Source organism: Amaranthus tricolor, chromosome 7 (assembly GCF_026212465.1).
Source record: "Amaranthus tricolor cultivar Red isolate AtriRed21 chromosome 7, ASM2621246v1, whole genome shotgun sequence".
Taxonomy (NCBI): domain Eukaryota; kingdom Viridiplantae; phylum Streptophyta; class Magnoliopsida; order Caryophyllales; family Amaranthaceae; genus Amaranthus; species Amaranthus tricolor.
Genome location: NC_080053.1, coordinates 12,199,062 through 12,217,167, shown reverse-complemented (window position 1 = coordinate 12,217,167; position 18,106 = coordinate 12,199,062). Strand labels below are relative to the sequence as shown.

The 18,106-nt window shown below is 35.9% G+C and overlaps 1 protein-coding gene across 1 annotated transcript in view; it reads right to left on the bottom strand.

Annotated features, from left to right (window-relative positions):
- Window positions 1–150: 150 nt before the first annotated feature.
- Window positions 151–18,106, bottom strand: part of LOC130818752 (signal peptide peptidase-like 3) — a 28,652-nt gene continuing 10,696 nt past the window's right edge. Inside the window, exons 7-14 of the mRNA XM_057684947.1 lie at window positions 15,732–15,766; window positions 15,474–15,630; window positions 13,801–13,854; window positions 13,635–13,727; window positions 9,270–9,412; window positions 8,188–8,258; window positions 647–727; window positions 151–553 (exon numbers count right to left, since the gene is read on the bottom strand). Coding sequence (XP_057540930.1) covers window positions 453–553; window positions 647–727; window positions 8,188–8,258; window positions 9,270–9,412; window positions 13,635–13,727; window positions 13,801–13,854; window positions 15,474–15,630; window positions 15,732–15,766 — 735 coding nt within the window. The 3' untranslated portion in view covers window positions 151–452. The remainder of the gene's footprint in view (window positions 554–646; window positions 728–8,187; window positions 8,259–9,269; window positions 9,413–13,634; window positions 13,728–13,800; window positions 13,855–15,473; window positions 15,631–15,731; window positions 15,767–18,106) is intronic.

Below are 18,106 nucleotides of genomic sequence, written 5' to 3'. Positions count from 1 at the left end.
AGGGATAAAAAGGAAAGAAGAGGGGTAAGAAGGAGAGTGCACCTTGTTTGTTAAGAAGAAAACAGAAGGGAAAAATAAGAAAAATAAATGTTTTTTCTTCAAATTTTTCCGTTTTAAAAGAAATTATATTCTTAATAAAATTAATCCATATTTTCTCCTCAAACACACCTTTTTTGTTATTCGAACAAGGGATCCTTAATCCTTTCAAATTCATCAAATGCACTAGTCAAATGTCAATGGAAGTTGACCCAAAATTAGCACACATATAGCGCTTTGTGATCGCGCTTCCTAAATGTTATAATCTTGGATATTTAACCAAGAATGAGAAAGAGAAAATATATGTACATTACACTGTTTATTCTCTTCCAAAATTAAACGTAAAAAAGGTGAAAATAATTAACGAGTAATATTAGATATTGACACAAGGTTCTTATAAACTGCGGGAGGGACTTTCAAGCTTCTGTAGATTGTTGTATATTGCCTTCAGATTGAAGGTCACAATCCCAAAGGGCTTTCAGCTCACCTCTGAACAAACCTAATAAAATGGTCACCCCTGAACAATACAAACAGAAGTAAACAAATAGAATGTTCAGAGTCTATGACAAGAGATAAGGAATCGTAAAACATCAACACTTATATATGTTACCTAATGTACATGGAACGAGGTACAAGAGTGCAGGTTGACCCCGCTGCATCAGATACAGACTCACATACGTGAGCACGAGCCCTAGTACAGGATTTGACAAAAAGAAAAAAAATCAAATACCCATATCAGATTGACTGCAAGAATCATATAATTCATTAATTAATTCCATCAATCTTCACCATGTTTCAGACCTAAAAACAAAAACAAACTAAAACAAAAACAAAAAATGCACTGGGTGAAAAATGAGTCTTGCATCCATTCTGGCTTTCAAAAATCTTTATGGATTAAGGTTGTGTGTTAGGTGAGAAATATCACACTACTCGCTTTTGTGTGAGATCCTTTAAGAGAATGAATCCAGTATAGAAGAATAATCAACGAACAGTCTGCATAACTGTGGAATAAAAAAGTGCATATCATTGGGCACATGATATCATCCTTATTAGCAAGCAAACCAGAGATCGGGCAAAGGTTTATCGACTTTAGATAATATATCTGACTAATCACATCCACAAAGCGACGGTGGGTGAACACACATGTGTAACCTATGCACGTTTAATTATCTCATATTTCTCGTTCACAACAAACATAGTAAAATTATACAAGATTAATTATAGTATTAGACTTAAAGTGGCACGAAACAATGTGAACAAAATAAATTAGGGATAAAAGAGGGTATAAATAATATGCAAAAATATTTTACACAATTAAAGAGATAGTTAAACATATGCACCTGCGGTTTAGGTTAGAATAACCCTAACAAGATTTTAAAAAATAAATTATACGAATAATATTAAAAGTGAAATAAAATGTGTGAACAAATATTAATGTTAAGATTGAAATCATTTTGCAAATAAAAATGAGGTAAATTAATGGAACGTATAAATATAAAATATGTAGCAAACTGAAAAAGGCGCCGTGAAATATAAAGGTATAAATAACCCGTTTTTAAAAAATCCTAATAAAAATAAAAAGATAAGATAAAGACAATATTTAAAGTTTAATGAAAATATTTAATGATGGACAATAAATATTTATTTAAAAAAATTGAAGGGGTAAAAGAAAAAAGCACCATAAAGAAGGAAACTAGAGTACTCCTACTCCAATTACTTCGAAAACAGTCATTCATCATTAATTCAGCGTTATTGACCATTATTCTTCATTCATCTGCTTTCAAGGGGCACTACGTAAATGGTCGAAAGACAGTTGATTGAAGAAAAAGGGAGCAAAGAAGACCACTGCCGCTTGACAACAGAAGCCATATACGCCATCACTACTTGTGAACAACCAACCATAAGTGGGCCCTACTTGACACCGGGCCCTGGGAGGCGGCACCTCTGTCCTACCCTAAGGGTCGGGGCTGCCTCCCACTTTTTGATCAATTTCTTTTTCTTTATCGAAGAACTGGATGTGGAGCATGTCCTAAAAATGCTGTGCTTTCTACAGGGAGGGGCGAGGGCCAAGAAAACCACATGCTGCAGGGGCCTGAACCCCAGTTGAGTAAAAATGCTACCAAAAGGTTGCACTAGGAAGCTTATGATTGGTCTCTCATCACTTGTATTTCTATCCAGTTTTCATCTTATTCTTTTGTAACAATTTTAATTTGAGGAACGGGAGGGGAGAGAGGGAAGGAGGAGAGCAGTATTCATGCTTTAAATCCTAACGCCCCATTTGGTTAATGGTTTAGAATAGTGGCAATGGTAGTGTTCAGTTTAATTTTGACATAATGTGTTCCTTCCCAGGTAATGAAGTGTCATGAATGGGCAACTGGCCCTCAAGACTTATCAAAGGAGGAATAGAAATATAGGGACAGCTGTCATGTAAATAGTTTGTCTTTAGATATTTTGATGAGGTGTCTTAATGGGTCTTGTGTTTGACTCCTATATAAGACCAATATTGTACATATTATGTTTTTTGTCAAAGAAGAAATAAAGGAAGATTGGATTAGGAGCTTGCAGTAGCTCGAATACTGTGAATTCTTTGTCTCATTCTTTGTCATTTGTTATTGTTAGATAAAATTTCCAGTAGTAGTTGCCATTGACAGAAGCAATCTGTCACAAAGGTATCAGAGCAAAGTTCGTTCCAGTGGAAGAAGTAATTTCAAGATGACATGAATTCTTTGGAGCAGGGATTGACAAAATTGAAAGAAGCCATTACTAATCAGATGAAAACAGAAATGGGTGCTTTGGAAGAAAGGCTCACTCGAAGGCAAGATAAAACAGACCAGATTTTGACCATTTAAATGGAGGAAAGGGATAGTATGGGAGAGAGAAGAGAAAAGGAGGAGCCGGTTCGCAGGAGGCGAACGACTTTTACCGATGAAACTCCACATGAAGTTCACGAGGAATGGGTCAAGCCAAAGAGGGATGTACCGGAACCCTCTGACGAAGGTGAGTAAACAGGAGATGAAAAACTTAATTGGCGGCGGAGGAAACTCGAAATACCCAAGTTTTGTGGGGAAGATCTAGATTCTTGGATTCGAAAAGCCGAGAAATATTTTTCATTTTACCAGTTAAATGAAAGGGAGAAATTAGAGGCGGCAGCGGTGAGTTTCGAAGGAGAAGCGGAAATGTGTTTCGAATGGGAGGAGCAAAACGCCACGGTGAGGAATTGGCAAGATCTTAAGCGACTGATGTTGGGTCGCTTCCGACCATGGGACGAAGGTGAGATGTGTGAACAATGGTTGTCCATCGAGCAAACTAGCACGGTGGCTGAGTACCACAGGGAATTCGTTACTAGGTTGACTCATTTGGGAAGGAAGGAGGAGAGTCTCATGCTGGGGGCTTTCATGAGGGGTTTAACAGAAGAAATCAAAACTGAATTGAAGGTTCTTGGCCCTATGAATTTGGGGCAAGCCATGTCTTAGGCTGAGAAAATAGAGGCCAAGATTATGGCCCAAACTTGGTTGGGGAGGAGAAGTGAACCAGTGAGATTTAACCCACATAACCCACCCAATTACCCACAAAATAACCCGCCAAACAATACCCCAATAACCCATCCATTTACCCGCCATATACCACAAGAAACCAACCCATGCAAAATTACCAAAATAACCCCCATAATAATCCCAGTTATAATCCTAGACCTTTTTATCCACAACAAATTAGAGGAAACAAAGCAGGGGGGCAGTTCTTGAGCCGAAACATGGGGGAGGCTTATCATGGAGATCGATTGCGGACATTGACGGACAAGGAGTTTAGGGAGAAGAGGGCCAAGGGATTATGTTACAAGTGCGATGCCAAGTGGTCTGTAAATCACAAATGTAGCAAGAAAGAACTTAGTGTCCTCATAAGCTACGAAGAGGAGGAGGATAAAGCAGGGGAAACATTGTTGAGGAGGAATCGTTGATGGGAGAGGAAATGGACACCATAATTTCATTAAATTCGGTGGTTGGAATCAGAAATCCAAAAACAATGAAAATGTTGGGGAGTGTAGAGAAGGAGGAATTGATAGTGATGATTGATCCTGGAGCAACCAACAATTTTATCTCTACTAGAGTTGTGCAAAAATTGGGTATTACTTGTGAGGAGTGCGAGAAGTTTGGTGTGATCTTGGTTAATGGGGATGAAATCTTGGGACAAGGAGTATGTAGGAGAGTAACCGTGCACTTGCAAGGGTTAGTGATCGTGCAAGATTTCTTATCCTTGGAATTGGGAAATTCGGATGTGATACTTGGAATACAATGGCTCGAAACTTTGGATCGGTGATGACGAATTGGAAGACACAAACAATGCAGTTCAAGTGGGAAGGAAGACCTGTTATGCTAGTGGGTGATCCTTCATTAAAACGTTCAAAAATTTCCTTAAAGGCGATGATAAAAGAGTTAAAGAAGGAAGGAGGGGGAATTTTGGTGGAGTATAATGGAATTGAGAATTGTTTGAAGGAGGCTCCAATCCCCACTAATTAAAAGAGCTTGTTTGATGAGTATGATGATATTTTTCAACCGCTTACATCACTACCTCCCACACGAAATAAGGATCATGCTATCACCTTAAAGGAGGGGACGGATCCGATAAATGTTCGCCCATATCGATATCCTCACAGTCAAAAGAACGAGATCGAGCGTTTGGTGCAAGATATGTTGAAAGCCGGATTAATACAACCCTCCATAAGCCCATTTTCGAGTCCGATCATATTGGTGAAGAAGAAAGATGGTTCATGGTGCTTTTGCGTGGATTATAAGGCTTTGAATAAAGCCACGTTTCCGGACAAATATCCCATACTAATGATAGATGAGTTATTAGACGAGTTACATGGTGCTACGGTTTTCAACAAGCTAGATCTTAAATCGGGTTATCACCAAATCCGAATGCGGCAAGAAGATGTTCACAAGACAGCTTTTAGGACACACGAAGGGCATTATGAGTTTCTTGTAATGCCATTTGGTTTAACTAACGCTCCATCCACATTTCAATCTTTGATGAATGAAATTTTCCGGCCTTACTTGAGGAAATTCATGTTGGTATTCTTTGATCATATATTGATATATAGGAAAGAGGAAAAGCAGCATAGGCACATGTGGAGTTAGTGCTACGTCGCTTGCGGGAAAATGCTATGGTTGTTAATGGAGAAAAATGTGAGTTCGGCGTTAAGAAGGTAGCTTACTTGGGCCATGTTATTTCGGAGGAAGGAATAGCCGTGGATGATGAAAAAGTAGAAGCAATGTTGGCTTGGCCGAGACCCAAAAATGTTAAAGAGTTACGGGGTTTTCTCGGTCTCACGGGGTATTATAGGCGCTTTGTCAAAGGGTATGCTCGAGTGGCTCAAGGGCTTACGAAATTACTGCAGAAAGATGCATTTTCTTGGGATACGGAAGCTGAAACAGCTTTGTGAAGCTTACGATGACTCAAGTGCCGGTGTTGGCTATGCCGAATTTTCAAGCATTGTTTGTAATTGAAACCGATGCAAGTCATCATGGACTAGGGGCTGTCCTGTTGCAAGAAAAACATCCCATCGCATTCTTTAGCAAGGTATTGGGTTTACGAGCTAGCGGAAAGTCCATATATGAGAAAGAACTCATGGCCATTGTGTTTGCGCTTTTGAAATGGAAGCATTATTTGATGGGTAGGCGGTTCTTGGTACGCACCGATCAAAAAAGTTTAAAGCATTTGTTGAAGCAACGGGAGATTAATGGTGACTATCAAAAGTGGATGATGAAGTTAATGGCATTTGATTTCGTGATCGAATACAACCCGGGCAAACACAATAATGTGGCTGATGCTTTATCCCGAATTTCACAACTGGTCATGGAATTTGGGGCGTTACTTAGCTCTCATGGCATCGACTGGCAATTGTTACAAGAGGAGGTCAAAAAAGATGCTACATTGGTATGCATACGGTAGGGGCTGCAAAAAGGGGAACCAAATTCGTTGGGTTTTACATTGGAGAATGACATTCTTTTCTACAAGGGCCGTAATGTGTTGGCTAAATTTTCACCTTTTATTCCGGTTCTTTTGCGAGAATATCACGATTCGCCTTATGGAGGTCATACGGGGGAGCAAAAGACTTATTTACGGTTAGCAAGGGAATGGTATTGGGAGGGCATGCGGCGTCAAGTGATGCAATATGTGCGGGCATGTCAAGTGTGTCAACAAACCAAAGCCTCGTACCAAAAGCCGGCTGGGTTGTTGCAAAATTTACCCATTCCAAAGCAAGTTTGGGAGCATGTGACAATGGACTTTATTGAAGGGTTACCTAGGTCTGGAGGGGTGGATACTATCTTGGTTGTGGTGGATCGACTCACTAAATATGGGCATTTCTTGACATTACAACACCCATTTACGGCATTGCAAGTAGCTGAAATATTTGTTAAAGTGGTTCGGCTCCATGGTTTTCCTACTTCTATTGTCTCTGATCGGGACAAGATTTTTATGAGTATCTTTTGGAGAGAACTCTTTCGGCTTCAACAAACACAATTGTTGCGGAGCACGGCGTTTCATCCCCAAACCAACGGTCAAACGGAGATTGTAAATAAGGTCGTCGAAACATACCTTCGATGTTTTGTAAATGGACAGCCAAAGAAGTGGGCACAATGGATACATTGGGCTGAATTTAGTTACAACACATCCCCCCACTTGTCGATCAACATGTCCCCCTTTCAAGCTTTGTACGGTCGTGTACCTCCGCATGTTATGAGAGTGGGACAGCGATCAACTCCTGTAGACTCTTTGGATCAACTGTTACAAGAGCGGGATATTATGTTGGAGGATTTGAAGTTTAATATGATGAAGGCACAATTGAGGATGAAGCAACAAGCTGACAAGAAGCGTCGGGAGGTTGAATTTCAGGTTGCGGACTTCGTGTACTTAAAACTACAACCTTATAAGCAGCGTTCCTTAGCAAAACGTCCCAATCAAAAGCTGAGTTTGTGTTTTTATGGTCCCTACAAGGTCATTCTAAGAGTGGGAACCGTTGCATATAAGCTGGAATTACCTCGTGATTGTCTTGTTCATCCTGTGTTCCATGTCTCTCAATTGAAAGCTGCCTCTGGAGCTTCAGCATCTTCGACCACAGCACCTCCAGTCACAGAGGAATTAGAGTTGGTTGCCCAACCTTTAGATGTCATTGAAGTGCGCTTCTCACCCTCGGAGGTAAAGGAGATATTGGTTCTTATGGGAGAGGTTGGCTCCTTCTGACACTACTTGGGAAGACTGTTCCACATTTTTGGCCACCTATCCTTTTTCTCACCTTGAGGACAAGGTGAATGTTTTGGCAGGGGGTATTGTCATGAATGGGCAACCGGCCCTCAAGACTTATCTGAGGAATAGAAATATAGGGACAGCTGTCATGTAAATAGTTTGTCTTTAGATATTTTGATGAGGTGTCTTAATGGGTCTTGTGTGTTTGACTCCTATATAAGACCAATATTGTACATATTATGTTTTTTGTTAAAGAAGAAATAAAGGAAGATTGGATTAGGAGCCTGCAGTAGCTCGAATACTGTGTGAATTCTTTTCTCATTCTTTGTCATTGTTACTGTTAGATAAAATTTCCAATAGTAGTTGCCATTGACAGAAGCAATCTGTCACATGAAGCTCTTGTCCTCAAACATGTTTTTTCTTCACAACTTCTCATACCACTGAATACCGAAGTGGTAATGGATGGAAATTAATTTTGTGAAGAAAAAAACTATCAGAGTAGGACATACATAATTTCAAACTTTGTCAAGCAATTTTTCTAGCTAAACTACATATTTTCATTACTATTCCCACCATTTAATACCAACAAACAAAAGAACCATAAATGCAATTGTTCATTAATTTCACACATGATGATTAAAGTAGACAGAAATCTGAATTCAAATTATAGCTACTACTCTGTCCCCTTTGAATTGCATCAAAGAGGAATGAGTTTATTTTTAAGAAAGTAGTAATAAATACAGAGAGAATGAATTGTGTGGATGAAATTAAAAGAGAGTTAAAATGTATGGATGAGATTAAAAGAAAGTGGTGGGCCATTGTCCAAATATAGAAATGATGCAAATTAAGTGCGACGAACCAAAATGGGAAATAATGCAAATTCAATGGGACGGAGGGAGTACTTACCAACACCATAACCAATTGCCAGCCAGATAAAGTATCCATTGAGAAACCTCCTTTTGTTTGCTCTGTCATATCTATATTGAGAAAAAAAAGGTGCTGAAAATATAAATATAAGCTTAAGCATTATCCTACTCTAAAAAAATGAAAAGTAAACAAATGGAAGTAAAGATAAAACCCATCTCCCCCTTTCCCCAACACACCCCCCGTCCCCCAAACCTATCTTTCTTACTAAACCAAGTCTATATGGCCCAAACCCAACATTTCCTTCCTGTTATTTTGATCTAATGGATTCAATGCTCTCAAATGTAATAGCTTGCTCTCATGATATGCATTTAGTCGATGCCAGGGCCAATGGTACTGCTATGCTATAACTCCTGATTTGATTTATAGAGTTTGGCTTATTTTGTGTGTAAAGAGAACATTAAAAGCCATGTATCAACCAAACCCTCAATCTCTCTGTTACAAGACGGGTGAGCACATGTGGGATTCCTGATATGATGTTTGCAAGAGGCATTATGAGAACTACACAATAGTTCACTTAGTTATAACAGGAGGATAAGTGGAAGTCAGGTCCAGTAAAGACTTGGGGAAGAAGTCAAAAAAGGTACTAAGAGATACCTTGTGCAAGAGTCTAAGCATTATAAAAGAGGAACTCATGGGGTCGGGAGAGTAGGGGAAAAGATGAATTTAGAAGTTTATTCCACTTTGTTTTGTTTTTCTTCTGCAGTGCAACTAAAAATCATGCAAAACATTGAAATGACAGAAAAAGCCCACAAGACATTGTTAATCAATATAGCTTCGCAAAATATACATTACATACTCACTTCCACTCAGGCTGGTTTTTGAAGGTCAAATGTAAACAACCTTAACTTAATAAAAACAAAGAGGTTTTTTCTGATTGACCTTTGAATCGTGATATAAAAGGTCATCAACAACTTTATATAAATCAGTGAAATATGATCTAATGAGCAGTTATATTATAATTCATTATAATCTAAAATTAACAAACTATAGCTGCAATGAGAATGGAAGGAAACATCGTCTCCATCGATAAGCATAGCAAAAAAACAAATTAAAACACATACCTATAGCAAAATGAGACAAGTAAACCAGGAAAAAGAATGTCCCCAAAGCCAATTATATCATGTCCACCAAACGGATCACCAAATCTAGGAACTCTAAGAACCATAGGAATATTTTCTCCACCACTATTATTACCAGTAGCAACCTACAGATAGATACAATTGAACAAAGGGAGATCAAATTTGACGAAAAAGTAAGAAATCAAGAAACATAAATAAGATAGAAAAACCATAAAGCAATCAATAAAGGGATATCAATTTTCATGTTGGGTTTAATTCAGGGATGAAATTCAAGCACTTTAATAGAGATTCAACATTAATAAATTCAAATAAGCAACTCACTTAAAGTGATCTAAACCATTAGAACTGTGGAATGTAATGCGGAAAATATTACACCTAACTGTTTGAAGTCGGGAATGATGACGTTATTTGTATTTATACAAATAACAAACTGATTTAAAGGGAAAAGGTAAGGGGAAAATTTATTTTTTTCTATGAATAAAAAACAAAGGTCTACAGGATGAGGGGGAATTTCACCCATAGTGCAAAAATACGGTTTCTGTTATGGTCACAGTTATGGATTTCATAGCCAATGCAAATGATTATACTGTCATTGCAGCCTATATTTTGGTCGCAATAAACTCAAAAACTTTTAGAATATGGTTGTGGTATGGTGATGAGTTCTTGTTTTTGCACTATGCTTTCAACTCTGCAGTACAACAAACCCTAATGCTCGCCCTATATTTCTTGTCACCCATATGCTCTACCATTACCTTCTCCCCTCCTATAATATGTGCCAACTACAAGATGATAATTATACACTTACCAATTCCACCTAGGGGCAGATCTAAAACAAAATCAAATGATGTTGATAATATTTTAAAAGGTGTGCTTAATGTGGTTTGAATCCGGGTCAGAGCAGTCACGTAGCAAAACTCCTACTAACTTAATCAGCACATATATTAGTTCATTGATCCGCCCATGGCTCCACCCATGGATTTTCCTCCTCAATTGTCACTAAAACATTGGCCAAGGAGGTCACACTAGATTTAATTGAAAGCCATAATCTTTTCTTTTTTCTTTTCTTTGGCAATTGAGCGTCATAAGTCAAACAAAAATGAAATTACTAAGTCTCTTCATTGTCATGTCCGGGCTTAGACACGCTCAACGAAAAAAATCATGGATGTCAACACGATTGCGATAATGGTCATGATTATTATTCATAGAATATCCATTTCCTCTAAGCCTCCTTTTATTAACTTGTACAAGTCCACCATTCTAGACCTTGATAGGTTTCTTTTGAGTTGAACAAATCAAAGAAAAAGGAGGGGTATTGAATTTGCAATCAAGGATAAATTAGAAAAAACCTTCTTACAAGGGAAAAAATTACGTACTTCCAACTCCAAACCCTTACCTAGATGGCAATATCTAATGGCATTACGTTAATAAAATGTAGTTTCTTCTTGTAACTCAACAAATTCAAGAAAGAACTAAAAAATGGCATTAGGTGAATAGAATATTGTTTCTTCTTCTAACTCAACAGATTAAAGAAAAATTCAGAAAGTTTGCCGACAAGAACTCAGCTGCTCAAACTAAATATTTTCACGCAGATTTTTTCGAGAAATTCATGATACCAAGTTGCACCGATAAGGTTTTCGTTCTTTTATTTCAATCTTATTCTCTTTGTTTTAGAACCTAATTTTCTCTTCACACTAAATAAAAGAACCTTATTAAAACTCTTAATAACAATAAACCTTAAAATCTAAGACAATTTAGAAATAACAAAAAAGTGACAAAATACTACTTAAATTCAGATTGTGAATTCAACTAACACAAAATTCTAGAGTGGGAAAAACCCTTTTCCAAATGACCTTGGAATAGCACTAATTAGCTCTACAATAAAACTCTAATTCAACAATACTCGCATGGACTTATATTTGCTGAACATATAAGTTACAAGTAATTATGGTCACATATTTGAAGAAGATCTTCATGCATGTGTGTGAACTATGCCACTTGTAATGGTGCATTGGACTTATTAAAAGCTAGCAACAATACTGCATTATTAGTTACAAATAGGAGGTAATTTCAACGCATAAGTGATTTACGGTGCCCATGTATGTAGATAACACAGTGCTCCCATCATGAACAATGCTAAAATATATTGATCTCTCTTACTTTCTAAATTAGTTGAGCTTGATTGAAGTCCTAATACTAATCCCCAAGAACGTCTTGTCAAAGTTATCTCACTCAAGGGTTCACTATAACATTTCTTGACTAATGAAACTTTTGCAAATCCTAGTTACTTAAGTAATTTCCATTCCCAAGCACCATAATATTTTTAAACAATAAAAAACTAGTGTCAAAAATCATCTTAAAATTTGAATACAATGTCACCTTCCAACTTCAAACTTGAGATGAAGTTCCTCTATATGGAACGAAGTTTTAAAGATCTAGAATAGATTTCTATGCCTTAAATTTAAACCCATCCTCCACCATCAATGCCAAAAAATTGGTTCACCCCTTGCTGCTACCATTTAAAACTCATCTAATCGTTTAATAACAACCACTAACCACCACAAATTGTCCAACTAATCTACCGACTTGACCTCTAGTATAACCTTCCAAATTTCTGATTCAACAATGCTACAACCTACACGTACTACCACAAGCAATTGTTACCACCACAACTGAGTATATGAAAATATGGTGTGTTCAGCGTTATTGTTTGGGAGAGCTTTTAATAGTTTAATTTGAGTCAAGTCACTACTAATTTAAAATAGCAATGTTCAATGAGTAGTGACAGGGATAGTTTTACATTTGAGGTTGTGTATTGCCAAAGTTGACAAAAGTAGCCTTTGAGACACTATTTTGCAAAACAAAAACTACTAAAATTACCTTTTAAAAACACATATTAATATCTTAAAAAAACACAAATTAATAATCTTATAGCTAAATCTTGCCGAAAATAGCCAAGAAGCCAACAACAATTTAAATACAAGTTCTCATGCAGCTAACAAATAATCGCACATCTAAGAGATACTTTTGGCTTTTTTACGCATAAATAGCCTTATTTTGACTTAATTTCAGTCGAAATCGAACATGTAAGATTAAAATTCGGAGATATTTTATTCAATATTAACCATATATAAAGCAATGTGTATTGGCGACAACGACAGAGGTTAAAGGAGTATAACGTGTGGCAGAATTCTAACCTCCTTAATGTGTCTTTGCTCATACCAATTAGCCCCTAATCTAGAATATTCTAAACGAACACTTTAAGCTCTCTTCTTTACTCAAAATAAACTTTCCTCACAAATGCTTACACCTAAGTGAGTGTAAGAAACCAAGCACTTGAGGGTACAATCGAGTGTGGCCTTAACAAACTAAAGATACAAGACTGGTGCCCTATTTCCTAAGTCTAGGAACATAAATTTTGTGGCTAAGAACAAAGGGTGCTCTTAGCCAATCAATTGGAGTGTCTAGCAAGCAAGATTTTTTGTTCCTAAGTAGTAGCAAGCAAGATGTTTTGTTCCAAAGTGTAAGATTACCAAGCAACAAGGGTTATTGAGACCACATGTTGTGGTGTAAGAATAAGGTTGTGTATGCGACAAGGGTGCTTTTAAAGGATCATCAATGACTACGGTGCAAAAGTATAATAACGGTTCGGCAATACAGTAACGGGGTTGATACGGTCATCGTATCGCTAAATTTCGGCCTAAACCATGAAATATTGCTTGAAACGGCCAAAATTTCAGTTTTTTTAACACCTTTACAATATAGGTAATATCGATGAGGTGAATTCAAAACCTTTACGATACGACCGATACGATAAGATACGACTTTGTTTTTACACAATCTGGTAATTGGGGATGAGGTAGTATAGCAATAAATTAATTGAGTGGAAAGAAGAATGATGACTTATTTTGCAGTAGCAACGGTACGAAAACTATGTCACCTAAACTCAAGAGGTCATATTACGCGTAAGTATATGAGTTCCTAACTTGGTACAAAATAACGTGTCCAAGTGCAATAACCATATCCGAGTGTGGATAATCTAACACATATACTTAAGGTAAAATGGAGAACTTCAGTACAAAGGACGACATCGTAGGTTTGCTTTGATACATGTTATTTACCAAACAAGTATAACTAGTTGTTTCACATTACTTTCTTTTAATTTTTTATTAGTTCCTTTCTTTTCCCAAATGAAGAAAATTAATCTTAAACATTAGTTCAAGTGACAACGAAGTATCACAAATAATACAGCATAAATAACTCAGAGCAAAGAAAGACACAAAAACAGATGATACATTAAGTACCAACAATAATAATACATGGCCACTAATGAATTATGAATAGTCTCACCGCAACCATGACGCTTTCGTGGAATATAAATGGTGATATGAAGACCCAAAATATATCATAAAAGAAGGCACCAATCAATAGAACTGTTGCAACCTGTGAATACACTAGAAATTGGTCACTATTGTATTCCATATGGAGAGTATGTGATAAAGGAAGTTATTTGCACCTTAATGTTGGGCAATCGAATAATCTGCAAAACTCGAATCATAAAACAAATACCCTGAAAAGACATAGTACATTGGAATTAAAAAGAAAGGAATGTGATGTATTTCCAAAGAATTTTATGCCAAAGGTCAAAAAAAGTAATCGCAATTCAACCATAAGGTGAACAATTTCAACTATTTGCACGCTATAACATTTCTTCGAAATCATTTAATTATATGAAAATGGAAGAATGTGATGCTATGCAATTGAATGCTTCCCAATCACCACATTTATGTACAAACCAAATTTTCAGCGAAAAATCAAATTTGTAACTTTGAAAACTCACATTTGTGTAATTCCCAAATAGGATGAATAAAGACATGAAGCTTAAATTAACTTTGTTCAAAAACTTTTTATCATACATAAGAGTAATAGACAAAGGAAGAAGGCAACAGGAATTTAGTTATAGTTGAAGCAAAAAAAGTGCTTTAAATCATTGAATGGGTGCACACCAAGAGCAATTTAAAACTTGCTAGAGAAGTTTTAATGTAAATGTACGACAAAGACTGTGGAATTCAATTTGAATAACCAAGGAAAACCCCTGCAAGAAAGGAATAAGTTTCAAAAGAACCCAAACCAAGAGCAGGTGATCGTGTTATATACTCTAAGTGATGCGTACAATGCTATGAATTTGATTTTGCGTAGCCACGAGCCTTTTTAAAGGTTTGGAGTCATGTTGAAAAAACAATTTTTACCAACATTGTTTATGATTTTTTACTTCAAGAAAGGTCTAAGGTATGAGGTTTTTTAAGGTAAAATTTCAAATTTGCTTTTATTCTACCATAATATGTACTAAATACTTATATCTATTTTTATAGTGTAAAGGTATAATAATTTTTAAAAAAAATCTTGTTATATGTTTTGAAGTGTTAAAAATAAATATAAACATTACGCATTAATGAGATTAGACGAGTCCCTCCTAAATAGTGTTCGGAGGTCAGATGTATGCAACCTTACCCTTCGGAGATCGGATGTACTCAATGATAACAAAATGGTTTTAAATTAACCACCCTTGATAGCAGACATCATCTTCAAATTCACATGAATAAAGTGTACATGATTTGATGAACCAATATACTATAGGCCACATAATCTCAAATCAAACTAGAAATCTTCGACTCCATTGAGGACGGACAAGTGTTAAGAAAATATAATTATTTAAAAATAATGATAAGACTTACAAAAGTGAGCATTAATTTTGGACCTATATAATTATATTACATTACCACAATGTCATTAGCACCTATGCAAGTTTAAGAGGTTGTGCCCCTGATTTTGGACCTATAAAATTGTTATAAGAGTTAAGAACATCAAAATTAATTTGTGAAATATATAGGTACAACCAAAGAAAAGAATATGGCCTTATTGCCAAAACCTAAAAGCCAAAATCATTTTCGAGGTATCCATGTTATAAAAGACATACTAAAACCATAAAACTCTATGTATTTAAAAAAGAAAAGAAAAAACTTATGAGAGGCATCCTAAGAGAAAGTCGTCTACTTTTTATCAATCAAGTGTAAACCTTAGTAAACCAAAAGTAAAAGCCTCACAATTAAAGCAATTTAATGTTGTCCCACGCGCAACAGCGCAAACATGAAACTAAAAAAAGAGCATTTAAACTATTCAAGGACTTACAAGAATATCTTGACCAATCCATGAGTATGATTCTTTTCGAGTAACCATCCAAAAGATAGCGAAGCCAAGTCCAGCCAACCACACCAATGAATGAATAAAATAAACTTCCCCAACTAAAGGTAATTTAATATGTAGTTCTCTGGATTTTCTACACCTTCTGCTTAGAAACATCAAATCATTAATAAATATTCAAACAATAGACAAAGTCAAGATTTAAAAGATAAAGAACTATAAAGAAAAAAATGGGAAAGCCATTACCTTAGCAAAAGACTTGAAATACAATAATAAATTCCCTATACACATGAATATTGTAAAATGAGCAAAGCACATCACGTTCAATATTTTATAATTTTAACCAATATATCATAAAAGAAAAGCTCAATCATAGCAGCAAATACAAGCATAGATGGTATAAATATTGTATTATTATAAAATGTACTGCTAGACACAAAAGTGAAAAATTTAATCTACATCAAAACATCGATCTCTCTCGGATCCCACAAATGATTAGGCTCGAGTAAGTGTAAGCAACCAAAATACTTTGAGGATCTTAAAAGAGAAATAGATTGGCCAAAGAATGACATAACGAATTGGGATTTGCATGAAAATCAACTAGAAACGAATATATGTGATGATCATTACAATTGATTTTCTTAGAGGTAGATTGGTATTAGATTGAAGCGAATAAAGCATAATTTTTGTTGTTTATTACAAACACTAAGGCATTTTGTTTGTACATCCAAGGGGGGAAAAAGAAAAAATGCCTTTTCAAAAGAAAAAAAAGGTTGTTCCCTATTATTTGTTTGTATTTAACAATACAAACTTTCATTTTTATAAACTTCTTTTATTCTTGTGGAAAGTCCTAAATACTTCCTATCTTCCCTTAAACTAAAACGTCTAAACCCAATTATCCCAAGTTTATCTCAACCCTAAGCTAACAACATCCCACATCCTCTGAATGAAAATAGAATAAAAATAAACGACACTCCACTTCAACAATGTAGTAAATCGGGTTTACAAAAACATTATATTGCCTTAATACAAATAAACGACTTCCTTCAAGGCAAGTTCAGAGGGTCGTATGTGAACGACTTTATCCATGAAAAAGAGATGTTTCCCCCATTACCACTTGATTGCAAATCAACTTTCCCTCCACAAAAAATAAGAGGATTGTGTAAACTTTTTTTTTTAATAAACATAACAAATTTGATATGTAAATACATATCTTTAAAATGGATATATACTCCCTCCAATTCACTGTAATTGTCCCTTTTCCATTTTAAGGCATAGATTTTTTACCAAAATGTCCTCATAATCATATATAATTATAAAAATATCCTAAGTTTATAACTTAATCTCAATATTATTAGCAAACCTAAACCTAATTACTACTAACTATTCCCTTCCTTTTATTTAACCCTACCCACCCACCCATCCCCCTTCTTGTTTACCCCCTTCTCTCATTTATCCCATCCCCCTCTTTGAAACCCTAGTTCATCTTCATCTTCATCTTCATCTTCATTTCTCTTGAACTTCATCGCTGACCTTCATCATCATCTTCATCTCTCATCTCTCAATTGTGAAGTATCCATCTGTTATGCCCTAAAATCGGATTTTTGTTCATCTAGGTTTTCAAGCCCTAAAACCGAGGCTATTATCCTAATTCGAACAAATTTTCTTTTGTTTTAAGTGTTTTTCATCCTTTCTTCTTCCTTTGGTTTTTTCAAATGGCCATAAATCTTCATCTCTTCTCATTCTTGGCATCATCACCCCAACCTTTCTCCTTCATCCCTCCATATCTTCTATTCTCTCTTCCTCTTCTTTCCCGCAATTTTTCCTTCCCCTTAGCTAGATCTTCCACAGAAATTTAAATTCCATTAATTTCTTCGCAAAGGAGTAAGCATTTATTTTTTTTAAAGAGTTTATGATGATTAAAACTTCCCCTTTTTCTCTCTAGATCTCGATTTTTATCTTCTGGGATCCCCCCCCCCTTTCCAGATCATTATACCATTGTTCACGGGATTTCAAGATGTAGTCTTTTTAATTTTATATTCTAATGAAGAACTTAGTTTCAGAACAGAAAATGAAGAAAACCCATGAAGAAAACCCAGTTTCAGAACAGAAAAATGAAGTAATCATCTAAAAAAGAGGGAAATATTAGTTTTTAATTGTCTTAATTAAAAAATGGCCAAATACTACATGGGAGTACCACTTTATGTGGTCCCCTCCATTTCTTAATTCTTGTGCCCGACCCAAAGGGGACAGTTATAGTGAATTGGAGGAAGTAATACTCAACTCATATGTGAATATTCCATTATCATTTCATTGTCCAACTAAAGCGCCCCCACCACCATAGAGTATAAGGAACGAGACGCCTTACCCTTTTGATAATAACAACGTTATCTAATAATTAAAAATACAGTTGACCCTTCATAAACAAGAAGCATAACTAAAATAATTAGCCAACCACTACCACAAAACTATGGTTCTTTGCTCCATCAAAAATGGACTTAAAGTTCATATGCATTTATTATCTACATATATTCTCGAAAACATAATTCTTTTTTTGTTCTTTTGCTTTTTAAACGTTGTTGTATGACTCTCATTGCTTCATCACTAATCCCTCTACCCCC